The following is a 12,956-nucleotide window of genomic DNA, read 5'->3' on the forward strand; positions in this document are numbered from 1 at the left end:
ACCAAAGCAGGTTTCCTCCATCTGTGTAAAAAAATAACAGAGGAAGAGGATCAAGATGTGACTTTTGGGGTTTTGTGCTAAGTACCAGCCAGAGGTTGTAGTTAACCCTTACTGCCTGATCTTGCCACCTCTTTTCCCTGTTCACGTGTTGCCACCAGCAGATGAAGTGAGCATGTTGCAGCCCCCGCTCTGCAGATGATGCACTGCCGTAGCTGCTGTTCACCTGGGGCTCACGTAGCTTGCCTTGTTCAAAGGGGTCCTGGCTGCTGCTGGCAACTGCCTCACAACAGCTCTCAGGTCCTCTCCCAGGTGGCCGGTACTCGGGATTGCTACGAGAGCCTACCGTAGTGCTCCAGCTGCACGAAGAGGTCTCAGCTAACAACTGCTGCTTTAGCCTGGGCTCTCCAGTGATGCTCATATGAGATGGGAGGAGAAGGAAAGATTCAGCTTGTGGGTTCAGTGTTTAAGAACTGTGTTTGATCCAGACAAGCTTCATTCCCAAATTTCCGTGAGGCGTCTCACTGGGAGAGCTGTTGATTTGAACAAATGGTTTCTGCTCCTCCTCTTGTTGTGTGAGAGAGAAGAGCGCAGGACCTTGACCTGCCATGTGCAGGAGATAACAGATGTATTCGAGAGGTTGACTTAGTAAATTAAGCAAAGGCTGAGTCCAGGGCCAAGAACTGCTTGCCAGGAACGAGCTGTCATATGATAGAGGTCTGTGCATTATTTAGCAAACAGAGCTCTTGACAGCAATGCCATCACCCAAACAAATCTTTTTTTCTTTAAAGTCTATACCCCCAGTTCATGTCATGGGATATGGGGCTTAATTCTCCTTTTGAGAACAGAGCCTTTCCCAAATACCATAAGCCGTGCCACAGATGGAGCCTGCTGAAGAGTGAGGCAGATTTCCTCCTCTGAAATTAGGACATCTTTTCTGGAACTGCCAGTGCTGAAAGCAAGAGAGACAGCAGCGATTGTGTTGCTGTCGGCGGCATCCCGCCAGGTAGCACTAACCTGGGAACAAAAGGAACAGTTAGAGCTGGCAGAGTGCTGGGCTCTTATCCTGCTGCAACCTTGAGGACTGGGGAAAAAAAGAAGAAAAAAAAATTCTGTCCCTGTTTAAGAGTCAGAAATAAAAGCAGAGGGAGAGGCAGCTCGGTCTTATGTGCCTCTGGGGGAACCAAATGGTATTATTCAGCTTCTCAGGACAGCACTTGGAAGCACCTTCTCTCATCAGTGCCTGAGCCAGGGGTGGGGATCCAGGTCCCTGGCACTTTCGTTTTTTCTGACCCCTCTTAAATGTTGTCATAGAAGCATCTAAATTACAGCAACAAAAAAAAAGAATTTTCTGTGTGTGAAGATTTCTCCAACAGAGAATTCCACCTGAGTCCAGGATGGCAGTCCAGGTGGGATACATGGTTCAGCTTCATCTGCGGTGAGTTAGGGCATGCAGGGTGGAGACGAGCCTCCGCTCTGTTTAGCCTCGTTAAAAGGAGCAGGTGGATGCTCCCTGCTGTGACGAGGGAAGCTGCTCAGTCCCAGCCTTCCCGAGCCCTGGAAGCAAGTGGTGGGAGAAAGGCAAACTGAACAGGGAAAAGCCAAAACCTGAAAGTCTCATCTGTCCTTTGCAATGAGTGTCTTACTCTCTGATAACCGCTTTGTATATTTGCTGTCCTACCCTTATTCCTCGCTGCTCAGACTGTCTTTGGAGGTTATGACCATCCTCTGTCGCTGTGAGAATATTGAGACGTCGGAGGGGGTCCCACTGTACGTAACAGGGGTTGCACAGGTAATAATCCACCAGCTTCCTAACATTGTGTCTAACTGTTTATTCCTCTGTTTTGAGCAGCAGCAGCAGCAGCAGCAGCAGGATAACATAAAAACTAATGGTTTTCTAATGGGACAGTTGAAATCTCAATACCCTCCTCTCCTTCCCCTTCTCTGGCACTTGCCCTGGGGCGCACTCCACAGTTTATAGGTAATGCAGACAGATGCATACTTGGCAAATTCCAAATTCAGCGTTGCTGTACTGGCTCCTTCTGATAACGCTGCAGACATTTGCTCCAGCTGTAACCCTTTCCTCGACAGCACTGTTTCCATTGCGTGCTTGGTGGAGAGCAGAAGGGCATCTGCTTTTGTGTGGAGCCACAGCCAGGCCAGGCTGGGTTCTGTGCAGGATTTGGGGAGGTGGGAAGGCAGGTTTTGTGCTGTTTCAAAGGGAAACCTGTACATGTGTGGGGAAACTGCAACTGTACCTGGCTCTGCAGTTTTGGATATGGGTTTCCACGCAGCCCTTCTTCCTCCACATGGAGACAGTGCCCGTTTTGGATGTTGTCACGTTTGAAAGTACAGCACAGAGACCTCGGATGAGTTGCAGCATACAGGAGTGACGTTTGCGCTTGAGCAGTTACGAACCAGTGTAACAGTAATTACCAGACATCCCTGTGACTTGCCGGCTAAGAAGCAGCATGGTATTGAAATTAAATTCAAAGATTAGGTTAGGTCTTCAGAAGGCTAAAATCCTGCACCAGCTGATTAAAGCTGTGAACGCATATGGCAAAAAATGCCTGTGTGCTTCCTGGACAGTGGGAGCTGGTTTATCAGCTCCCAGTTTGCTTGCCAGTTTAATTAGGACAGTGGCCAAGGCAGGCATGAACTTGCAGAGATACATTTCAGCACTTCCAGCCAATCCTGGAGCGACTCGGCGTGCACGCAGCAGCCCAGCGCAGCCCCTTCATGGTTCAGATGTTTGACCTAATGTTCACCGACACGAGCTCTCTGCCCTGTGGCTCCCTGTCCTGACTCGCAACGCCTTCCCAGCTTGTTATGGCTGACACGAGAGCTAGGCTTTGCTTCCTGAAGCAGAACCTGCCACGGCCAGGCATGTCTCTTGTTTTACCAAATGATGACCTGCAGATTGCCGGGTCTGGCCGAGGTACCTTGAGCCCGCCTTGGGTGTCTGAGACAGCTCTGGAGCTGCAGGATTGGTTCCTGGGTGGCTGATACTATACAGGCATGGCCCCAAAGAGCTGGAGACTCACTTCTATCTGCTTTTGGGTCACGGGACACAGGAAAAATAGGAGAGGTGAAGCAGATCAGGAGCTAGATCTGTGTTAGTGCTCACCCAGCGAGGGCAAAGGCAGGGCTGCTTCTTGCAGCGTCAGCACCAGGTTCTGCCAAGCACCAGGGCCCCTGCGGGGATGGCAGTGCGGGGCGGGTGGGAGCATCCCGGGTCCATGCTGTGCTTTTAAACCGGTGACACCAGCCAGCGAGAGCACGCGCTGCCCCAGCCTTGGGCAGCATGGCACAGTGAGCCTCTGATGGAGGGCCCTTTGGGGTCCCAAAGCCGCTAGCTTCTGGCCACCTCGCTAGCCTGGCAGAAGGGAAAGGGTCACGGTATCGTTTCCAGTCTGGCTCCCAGCCTTTCTCTGCTGATAAATTGCCCTTAAGCGTTATCTGAAAAACCTAGTTCTTGGCCAAAGTGACTTGTCTGTCTCCAGTGACAGATGTAGTCCCTTGGCTGCATTCTGCGCCTGTCTTACATTACCTGTGATGAGTGCGGCAGGTAGCCCGGGGCAGGAGATGCAACGGGAAGAGCTGAGTGTGTGTTACCTGGAAACGTGCAAATATTTTACGTTTTTTGGCAGGATTTCCCTAGAGATAATGACGTTACAGCCCAGGTGTGAGGACGTAGAGACGGCGGAGGGGGTAGCTTTAACTGTCACAGGTGTGGCACAGGTACAGTAACTCCAAAACATCATTTCAGGAATGCATGTGTCTAACTTACGTCTGGTTTTCCCCCCTTAAGAGGTTACTGTTGTCCAGGAACAGAAGCTAACTCCTCTGAAACAGATTCTTGTACAAAACCACACTGTCCTTGTTGGTTCAAACACACTGCAGCATGTCCCGTGTTGTGAAGGGGGTTGTGACCTTTCCTCCTCTCCCCAAAATCATTCCTCTTTCTCTGTTGTCTCATTTGTCCACGTGGCAAATGAGGTGTGTGGGTGACGTGATCTGTTTGTGAAACGCTGCTGTACCGCGGTGCCCTTGGAGCTGTGACCCTGCAGGACTGAACCATTCGCTCCTGAGATGGTATCAAACGTTACGTTACTTTGTGTTATTACTATTGTTATTAGCACGTGGATCTTGTAATTCGTCACGGTGAGTTAAAGCTTAAAGAAAGGATTTAGTCCCTCCAGGCACTAAAATTTGTGTGTAAAATTTCTGGTTTTAATTGAATTTTGATTTTTCTCAAGCCTTTTTCGTACGTGAAACCCAGCTCTTGCCGCTTGTGATAGCGCACTGAAACACCTGCATTTCTTAGACTCCAAGGTCTGCTGCGGTAATACAGAGGTTGTCCTTGTGACCAGGTCCTGCCTTGGGGAGGATGCTGGGAGGAAAATGTTGTTAGCTTTCGACAGAATTTGACCTCCCGAATAGACAGCTGCGTGCTTTGATTGAAAATTGCTCCTGACAGCTCATTCTGGGTATATAAAACCAAGATAGTTGTTCCAGTGCACACAAGGCTGTGGTCACCGTGTGTCCCAAGGCATATCCAGGTCTTTTGTTACAGGAGAGGCAACTGCTACATTCCCTGCGGTGGGGAGGGGAGCTGCTGAGTGATGCAGTGATGTGACCAAAATCCCGCATGCATTAAAAGGGTCCCCCCCAGGGAAGAGCACCGTGGCTGCTGCAGCCTTTTTAAGACCAAACGCTTGATGGATTTCACCCAGTGCTTTCCAGAGCAGCGGATTCCTCCCTGGGTTTGTTGGTTTGCTCTGAACTGACGTTGCAGAGGAGCTGTGTGCTGTGTCTGTGTGTAACTGAGGATATGAATTCAGCCAGGAGCTGTTTCTGGATTGTCACACATGAGAGAAGGGCTGGGCACGACCGTGACTCAACAGCAGATAATACGTCGCCCTGCCGCTGTTGGGGAACGTGGCTACGTGCAAGAGCACCAGCACAGGAGACGGCTTCTTGGGCTCATCCTGGCTCTAATTGGTGTGAACCAGCATCTTGTTTTCAGTTTTTCAGTTCTTTATATCCATTTAGCTGCTAATGTATCACACAACCACAGTGGGCTTTGCGTGGTTGGTAAAATGCATGCCATGTCTCCCCTCGCACACATTTCATAAACCCGTAGGCTTTTCCTTCTGTGTTTGGAAAAGGTATTTCTGTGAAGCCAGCATTTCCTTTTTGGCCTAGTTTTGCGACATTCTTCCATTGCCTGCAAAAAGGTCTAGGCTGGGTGGCGCGTGCTAGCAGAAGGCTGGATCACCAGGCACCCTGATTTTAAAATGCAGCTCCCAGTTCGTCTCATTCGTGCTATTCTCTCTTCTCACTGTTCATTTTTATCCACTGTCCATTTGTTTTAAAGGTTTAAGGTTGTGAGATGCAGGGAATTACCAAGCAGAAAGCAGGCTCAAGGCAGTTGGGGACGTGCATGGCAGAGGTTACCTTAATTTTGCAGAAGTACTTTTGAGGCAAATGTTTTTCTTTGAAGGGCTTGTGCAGAAAAGGAAAAAAGCAAACAAATTATTACTAGAGAAGCAGCTTTTAAAATGTTTGCCGTAATAATAGAAGTGCTTAATGTGCATAAGGATGCTCTTCTTTTTTTGAAGAGAGATGTAATGAGTACTTGCCAGTAGCTCCTTCCTGTGTTGGCTGGGTGCTTGGGGTGTGCTGGGATGCTGCTGCCTTAGGCCACGCTGGGCTTTGTATCCTTCCGTACCATTTTTCTGAGCCTCTAGCTAATTGGATTGTCTCTGCTCACCCCTTGCTGTGATTGCAGCTGGCTGGAGCTGGGTGCAGCAGTATCGATCCTCCCGATGGGATTGTTTTATAGAGGCTCTCTGATTTCCTGCCAGCTAAACTCTCTCTCGGATGTGAATGACATTTGAAGAAGCACCGAGTGTCGCAGTGCCCTGTCTGAAATACTGGAAACAAGCTGAGTGCAAATTGCTCTACTCTGTTTTGTTTTGTGCAAACTTTGCTTTGTTGACGTCCATATTCAGCGCATAGCCAGGCTCGTTCAGGCTGTCCGAGTTTTACTGGCACGGGCAGGCTGCTGGCTGGCTTTATTCACAGAGGCTGAATCGTTCCTCGCTCCTGTTAAATACCACAGGGACTCTTAACGAACGTCCCGCTCCGTGCTCTGACTGTCCTTTCCGTAGCTCCAGAAGGATGGGGATTGCTTAGAGAGGTGGAATTGCTGGCAGATGCACCCCATAAACGTTGCTGCTGAGTCTAATTGGGTTTGGTATTTGCAAAAACCTCCTATCTGAGCAGCAGGCGAAGTTTGCTTCGAGATGAGCCTTGTGCAGGGCCCGTGTTCCCAACTCCCCCCTTGTGTAGAAGTGCATGCTGCTCGCCCGGGGTGCGGGAACAAGAAGCCATGGTGTCCTGGCCCTGGCCCCGTAAGGAGCCCAAAGAAAGCAGAAGAGGATTGCCACTCTTGCCCAAAATTCAGTTTGGCATTTTGACTGGGAGACCCAGCCTGAGAAGCAAAGGTAGGAAATAGGCTTAGCCCAGGTTGGTGGTTTTTGTGCTGCTAGCAGTAGGGTTGTGGCAGCTGAGTCTTGGTCAGCTCACTGCATGTAACACAGTCCGCCTCCAGTCCCCTTAGAAGGTGGTGGCTGGTCCTGGTTGTCCCGCGCTGGCAGTGCCAGGGCTGGGTGCTGCTGTTCAGCTCTAGGATCATTTTGGACTTGCAGAACATCAGATCAGGCTTTCTCAAGAAATAGTTGTGTTGCTTTTTCCAGCAGTTTGACCCTGAAAAGCGGACTTGTAGGTGTCAGGATGAGGTCTGTAGGCTATGAACCCATCAGGAGTGCAGTGGGGACCCTCGTAGGGCCGCTGTGCAGTGCCTGAAGCTTCAGAGATCTTTGACCCAGGACCACGCTGGCATTGCAGGTAGCAGCAGGTCCAGCCAGGACCCTTGGGGCAGGACGCAGGGTGCCACCAGCATCTGGTGGGACAGGAGGCACTGCCCAGCCCGGATGTCTCCATGAGAGGGTGCTGTGGGACCCGCTCAGCACCCAGAGGTCCCAGCAGAGCTGTGTGGCTGGTATGGCCCTGCTTCCTGCTCTGGTGCGGCCAGACACAGACACATCCCTGTGTCCGGGCTTTGCCTGAGCCCTCAGACTGGACGTGGCCACCAGGAACTGTCACCTTAGTGGGTTGTAGCTGCTCATAGCTGGGTCTTGTAGAGCTCCATGAGGACACATCTCCACTGCCTAACATACTCTGTAGGGATTTTTAACCCACTTTGCCTTTAAAAAGCAGCCCCACGAGCAGCAGGACCATCTTAAAACTCGTCTGTCTGGACCTGGGGATGCTTTTATGTCTGGCTCTGACTGTGGGAGGTGAAAGCGGGGCTGGGGCAACTGTGTCCCACCTCTGGCGATCGTTACCAGACTGACTGTATGGAGTGAGACAAGGAGGTCCTGGCCGCGGCACATCGGGGTCACTGCAAAGGGCAGCTGGGAGCTCCCAGCCTGGTGCTACGGCCATCTCGTCTCATCTCTCCTTGCAGGGAACGCCGAATGGAGCCCCTGTTCCCAAGCTGCTCCTTGGGCATGTCAGACTCTTCCTTGTTCTCTGCCTTTCCCGTGTCAGAAAAAGTAATTCTAGTGAAGGAGGAGGAAGAGAAAGGTAACAACATGGCTTTTGGCCAGGGGTAGTAATAGAAAGCCCTCTCCTACTAGGTCTGGTATTGGTGCAGTGGCTGAACTGGTAGCTCAGGGCTCTTTGGTAAAGTTTTCATCAGGTGGGACTTGTAGGGCCAGGCTCTGTCCCCACATCACCCGGTGGGTGCTATGTGGGATAGATGGCTGCAGGGAGCACCCCTCCACGCTGAGCTGCAGTCAGGGTTTGGAGAGGGGTCTGTCCCGGCGCTGGCGCTGCTGCATGTGCCCGCAGCAGGTCTCTCCCCAGTGGCAGTGAGCAGGGGCTCGCTGGCTGGTCTGGTGGCCCGGCTCAGCGTGGTGACAGCTCAGCAAGGTCCCTTGGAGCATCGGTAGCACAGGGGCCTGGCAGCCTGGTGGTGGTTCTGCTGCTTCTGCTGCTGCTGCTGTTGGGTGCCTGTCCCTCTTTGGACAGGCACCTTCAGTCCTTTTGGTTTTGTCTCCTGTCTCTAGGTGAAGATAATGACCGAGAAGGAGCTCCTGGCTGTGGCCTGCGAGCAGTTCTTGGGCAAGAACGTGCAGGATGTGAAGAACGTGGTCCTTCAGACGCTGGAGGGGCATCTGCGCTCCATCCTAGGTGCGGAGGGTCTCATGCTCTTGAAGGCACCTTGAGTAGCTTTCTCCCTTCTCTGCTGGTCCCAGCAGTAGTGCTGCACCGCAGCAGCCACAACGGGCGCTTCTGACTGCAGAAGTGGCATCTTAGATTGTTCCTCCCCTACAGTAGCTCCTGCTGTGCTGCTGGGTGTTGTGATAAGTGAGTTTTCAGTGCCTGTGGCGAGAGATGTCTGAGTTCCCGTGGGTTACAGGTGTGTGGTGCAGTTGTGCTTGTGAGACTGAGATGTTGGTCTGCGCTGCGGGGTCTGGGCAGAGGATTATGCCTTTGTGCCCAGACCTGAAGAGATTAGGGGCAACGAGGATGTTGCCGAGCTTAGCCCCACACCTTTGTGCGTTACCTGTTCCAAATAAAGTGCTTCACCCTCCTTCCCTCCGCAGGTACCCTGACAGTGGAGCAGATCTACCAGGACAGGGATCAGTTTGCCAAGCTGGTGCGGGAGGTGGCAGCTCCTGACGTCGGTCGCATGGGTATCGAGATCCTGAGTTTCACCATCAAGGTATGCCCAGACACAGGGTGCTGTGCTACAGGGCACCCAGCAGCGCTGTAGGTGCAGCACAGCAGAGCCTGGCTCTGGCTCCTCTGCTGCAGCTGGCTGAAAGGCTCTGGCTGACAGCCTGCCCCAGCCCTCCGGGAGTTTCCACGACAGCCGCCGCAGGATGTCCTGTATCCAGGCAGCTGGGTGAAGAGAGCCTCGTTAGCTGCCTCTGTAAACACGGCTCGTGGAGAGAGCTCGCTGATAACCGAGCCTTCAGGGAGTTGGAGGGAAGATGTCGGGAGAGTGTGCATCTCCCTGTCACGCCTGTTTCTGTTTGGCAGCAGGCTGACGTGGCTCGTTCTGACCCTGGCCTAACCGCACAAGTGGTTGCTCTGAGCTTCAACGGGGAGGGAGCAAGATGGAGTCGCTCGTTTGAAGTGGTTGTGGCTTATCTTCCCCTCTCCAGGATGTCTACGATAAAGTGGATTACCTGAGCTCCCTGGGAAAAACTCAGACTGCGGCTGTTCGAAGGGATGCAGACATCGGTGTGGCAGAAGCCGAGCGAGATGCTGGCATTCGGGTGAGTCCGGAGACATGCTGAGCTTCCCCAGAGCAGCCTGTTTTGCTCCAGCTGCACACCCTGGAGCTCTGCTCTGTTTCCTCTCTGCAGGAGGCAGAGTGCAAGAAAGAAATGCTGGATGTCAAGTTCATGGCAGATACCAAAATAGCAGATTCCAGACGAGCTTTTGAATTGCAGAAAGCTGCCTTCAGTGAGGAGGTCAACATTAAGGTGAGAGGTATCCCACAGCCCACCGCTGTTCCCTGGCTGGTTCCTCATGGTATTGGTAGCTCTGAGACTTGCCAGCTTCCTCTTCCTGCGTGTGTTAGGAGAGCTGGAGGTGGACAACCCAGGTTTCTACATCACAGTGTGAGCTCCTTGCAGCAGATTCCCCTCATGTTTGCAACGGTTAGGTGGGACTAGGAGGAGGTGGAAGGATAGGGAGGGTCATCTAAGCTGAACCCAGAGCTGATTGGGCTCGAGTACTGTGGGAAGAGCGCACAGGGGAGAACAGCAAGTGCAGCTCTGAGCATGGGGACGTCACCTCTGGGTGGAGGTTTGGTCCAGAGCAGGAGCCATGTCTGGTTTCAGGGGCTGCCAAGGGTTCTTATGTCTGTGCACAGGAGATCATGGCCAAGACCCATCTTATCTCTCCCACGTGCAGACTGCAGAGGCCCAGCTGGCCTATGAGCTCCAGAGCGCCCGGGAGCAGCAGAAGATCCGTCAGGAGGAAATTGAAATTGAGGTGGTACAGCGCAAGAAGCAGATCGATGTTGAAGAGAAAGAGATCATCCGGATGGAGAAGGAGCTGATAGCCACCGTGAAGCGGCCGGCCGAGGCTGAAGCCTACCGTATACAGCAGATCGCCGAGGGCGAGAAGTGAGTGAGCCCGTGAGCCGGTCAGAGAGGGACCAGCCCTGAGCTGGGCTGGAGTGAGGCGGGAGCGAGGTGCAGGTGCTGCCCACCAGCTTGTGGGCTCTCTGCAGGACAGGCGGGTGGCTGATGGAGGGAGGGAAGCAGTGCTGGGTACGCTGTGGGGATCTGGGTTGCTGGAGGGCTGCGTTTCCCTTTCCAGGGTGAAGCAAGTCCTCATCGCTCAGGCGGAGGCAGAAAAGATCCGCAAGCTCGGGGAAGCGGAGGCCTTTGTGATTGAGGCCATCGGGATGGCGGAGGCCGAGAGGATGAAGCTGAAGGCTGAAGCACTCCAGCAGTACGGAGAAGCTGCCCAGCTGGCTCTAGTGCTGGATGCGCTGCCTGAGGTGAGGAGGGAGCAGCTTTTCCCCACTCTATGCGAGTGGTGGGGAGTTCCCAGGCTGGGCCAGGTCTCTTGGGGGCACAGAGAGGCCCCACGAGCTGTGCCAGCAGGCTGGTGAGCAGCTCCTTGGCACTCTGCTCATCCCGCCCTCCTTCCCTGCCTCCCCAGATTGCTGCCAAAGTGGCTGCTCCCCTCTCCAAAGTGGACGAGATCGTTATTCTCAGCGGAGAGAGCGGCAACACAACGGCCGAGGTGAACCGTCTGCTGGCCGAGATCCCCGCCTCCGTGCGTGCCATCACTGGTGTGGATCTCACAAAGGTGAGCCAGACACCGGCAGCTCCTGTGGCTCTTAGGGCACGAGGACTTGCCTGAAAACTTCCAGACTCCTAGGGAGCCTCTCCTTCCCCAGGCAGCTCCCTGCCCTCCCCTCCTCCAGCCGTAACAGCTTCTCTCTTCCCCTCCTGCAGATTCCCCTGATCCAGAAAGCCACCGGGGCCCAGGCATGAGGCTGGCCAACCCAGAGCTAGTGAAGATCGCTCCCTGTTATGCACTCAGACATCAACTGCCTTCAACACGTGGGAATTCCTTTTATATCAAAGACAATTGGAGTTTCATTTTTAAGCTCTGGTGCCTTATTTTGTAGGGCCAGAAAGATGCATGTCCAATCAGCTGCTCTTTTTATTACAAAGGGGGGGAGGGGATTTATTTTGTAACTCGCTGTATATTATATCAGGCCGGGGTTTGGATCCCATCCCCAGTTGTATCTGGCAGCTTGTCTGGTGTTGCGATCCTGGTGCCTCACTGTTCTCTGTCCTCGGGTGGCCGCCCAGAGCTCGGAGCAGAGGCTCGGTGGAATGCGGAGTGTGGAGCTGTAGGAAGAGAACAGCCATGACCCACCTCCCCTGGGCTCCCTGCCCTCCTGCAGCGACCTCCCCGGGCACTGCCCGACCCCTGCCTCTGCCCACAAGCTGTTTTTGTGGCCGGTTTTCCCCGTCGTGAGTGTCTTGCCTGCAGAGCCCCCCCAGTGCTAGCAGTCCTGCCCAGGCTGGGCTTCCCAGAGGTGGCAGTCACCCCACTGGGAGGGTGACGATCGGGCACTGCCAGCGGGTGCTGCAGTTGGCTCCCCCTCCCTCCCGTGGTGCCTTCCCATGGGGAAGTTTCCTCCCAGGATCTGGAGGGGGGAGAGCTCGGGGGGGCTGGTGGAGCGTTAGTGGAGGGAGCCCAGCTCAGGCTTGGCGAGGTCCCTCCACCAGGAATGCCAAAAAATAGCCTTGTGCCAAACCCCCCATGCTCCCAGAGGGAGGAGAACCGGCTGCGGCTGCTGTCCCCAGGGCCGTGGTACATCTGCCCCCTGACAAAGCCACGGGTCAGAGGAACGCAGGGGACAGGCCAGGGCACTGCGGTGCGGACGGGCTCCTCCGGCACCCCCGGGCCGTGGCCGTGAGGCTGTGGCAAGCGGCCGTGCTGGCCGGGGGATGCCCCGGAGGCAGTGCAGAAGCCCCTGCCTCACCCCCCCCCCCGCCTCTTGCGGCCAGTGGCTTTGCTGCCCTGAGTGACAATGTGAAAGAGGTTGTCCCCTGTGTGTGTCCCACACTCCCCACAGTGCCACCAGGGCCCTGCGCTGGCCTGCGCCCCTTCCCGGCCTGTCTCGTCATGTCGCCTGTGCTCAGTGTGGCCTCAGCACCCAAACCCACGTGTGAAGTCAGCCTGGTGCTGCTGTGAGGTGGGGTGGTGGCCTGTGCACCAGGGTGCTGAGGGTCCCTGCGCTGGCTCCTTCACCCACAGCTCGATTGCGGTAGGGTGGGTGCAGGGACCCCGATCCCTTCCGCCCTCCCCGCAGTGTCCCTGTACTGGCCAGTCCCTTTGCTGGGGGTGACCCGCTGCGGGGTGGATGGGTGCTGCAGCACCGGCAGCACCCCGTCCCCCTCCCTGCTGCCGGGGTGCGGAGGACCGGTGTTATCAGCCCCCGGCTTGTGCTTGTGCCACGGGGCCGTCGGCACAGATCTGGCGCTTGCTGGCAGGCGTGCCGGGCGAGGCACCCTATCTGCATGTGCGTGTGCATGCCTGCGTCCCTGCGACCGTCACTGCTGTACGATAATAAAGCCTTGTCACCACCTGCCTGGCTCTGTCTTGTCCCTCCCGTGCCCATCGCCCCCCCACCCCGGGCAGCACCAGAGCCGGTGTTAGACAGAGCTGCTGCCCCAGGGCAGTCAGGTGTTCCTGCTGGGATGGGGGAACAAAGGGTGCGTGGAAGTGAGTTCCTGCAAAGCCCCTGGGAGCTTGTGGTGTCCCTGTGGGCTCCTTGTCCCGTCCCCGGGGCAGTTTCCCGCCAGCCCTTGCCAGGGTAAAGCCCCGTCCTGCTCCCA

At 54.8% G+C, this 12,956-nt stretch overlaps 1 protein-coding gene across 4 annotated transcripts in view; it reads left to right on the forward strand.

Annotated features, from left to right (window-relative positions):
• The window catches only part of LOC104630291 (flotillin-2), a 29,085-nt gene extending 16,379 nt beyond the window's left edge, over positions 1-12,706 (forward strand). For 2 of the 4 annotated variants that reach the window (XM_075771903.1, XM_075771900.1), the window contains 9 exons: positions 3,648-3,738; positions 8,139-8,262; positions 8,679-8,797; positions 9,243-9,356; positions 9,447-9,566; positions 10,000-10,214; positions 10,411-10,594; positions 10,759-10,908; positions 11,058-12,706. In XM_075771903.1, the coding sequence (XP_075628018.1) occupies positions 3,648-3,738; positions 8,139-8,262; positions 8,679-8,797; positions 9,243-9,356; positions 9,447-9,566; positions 10,000-10,214; positions 10,411-10,594; positions 10,759-10,908; positions 11,058-11,096 (1,156 nt within the window). In that variant the 3' untranslated portion in view covers positions 11,097-12,706. Of the gene's footprint in view, positions 1-1,698; positions 1,790-3,647; positions 3,739-8,138; positions 8,263-8,678; positions 8,798-9,242; positions 9,357-9,446; positions 9,567-9,999; positions 10,215-10,410; positions 10,595-10,758; positions 10,909-11,057 lie in introns of all 4 variants that reach the window. The other 2 variants (XM_075771904.1, XM_075771901.1) reach the window with 2 other exon arrangements.
• The last annotated feature ends 250 nt before the right edge of the window (positions 12,707-12,956 follow it).

This window comes from Balearica regulorum, chromosome 19 (genome assembly GCF_011004875.1).
Source record: "Balearica regulorum gibbericeps isolate bBalReg1 chromosome 19, bBalReg1.pri, whole genome shotgun sequence".
Classification (NCBI taxonomy): Eukaryota; Metazoa; Chordata; class Aves; order Gruiformes; family Gruidae; genus Balearica; species Balearica regulorum.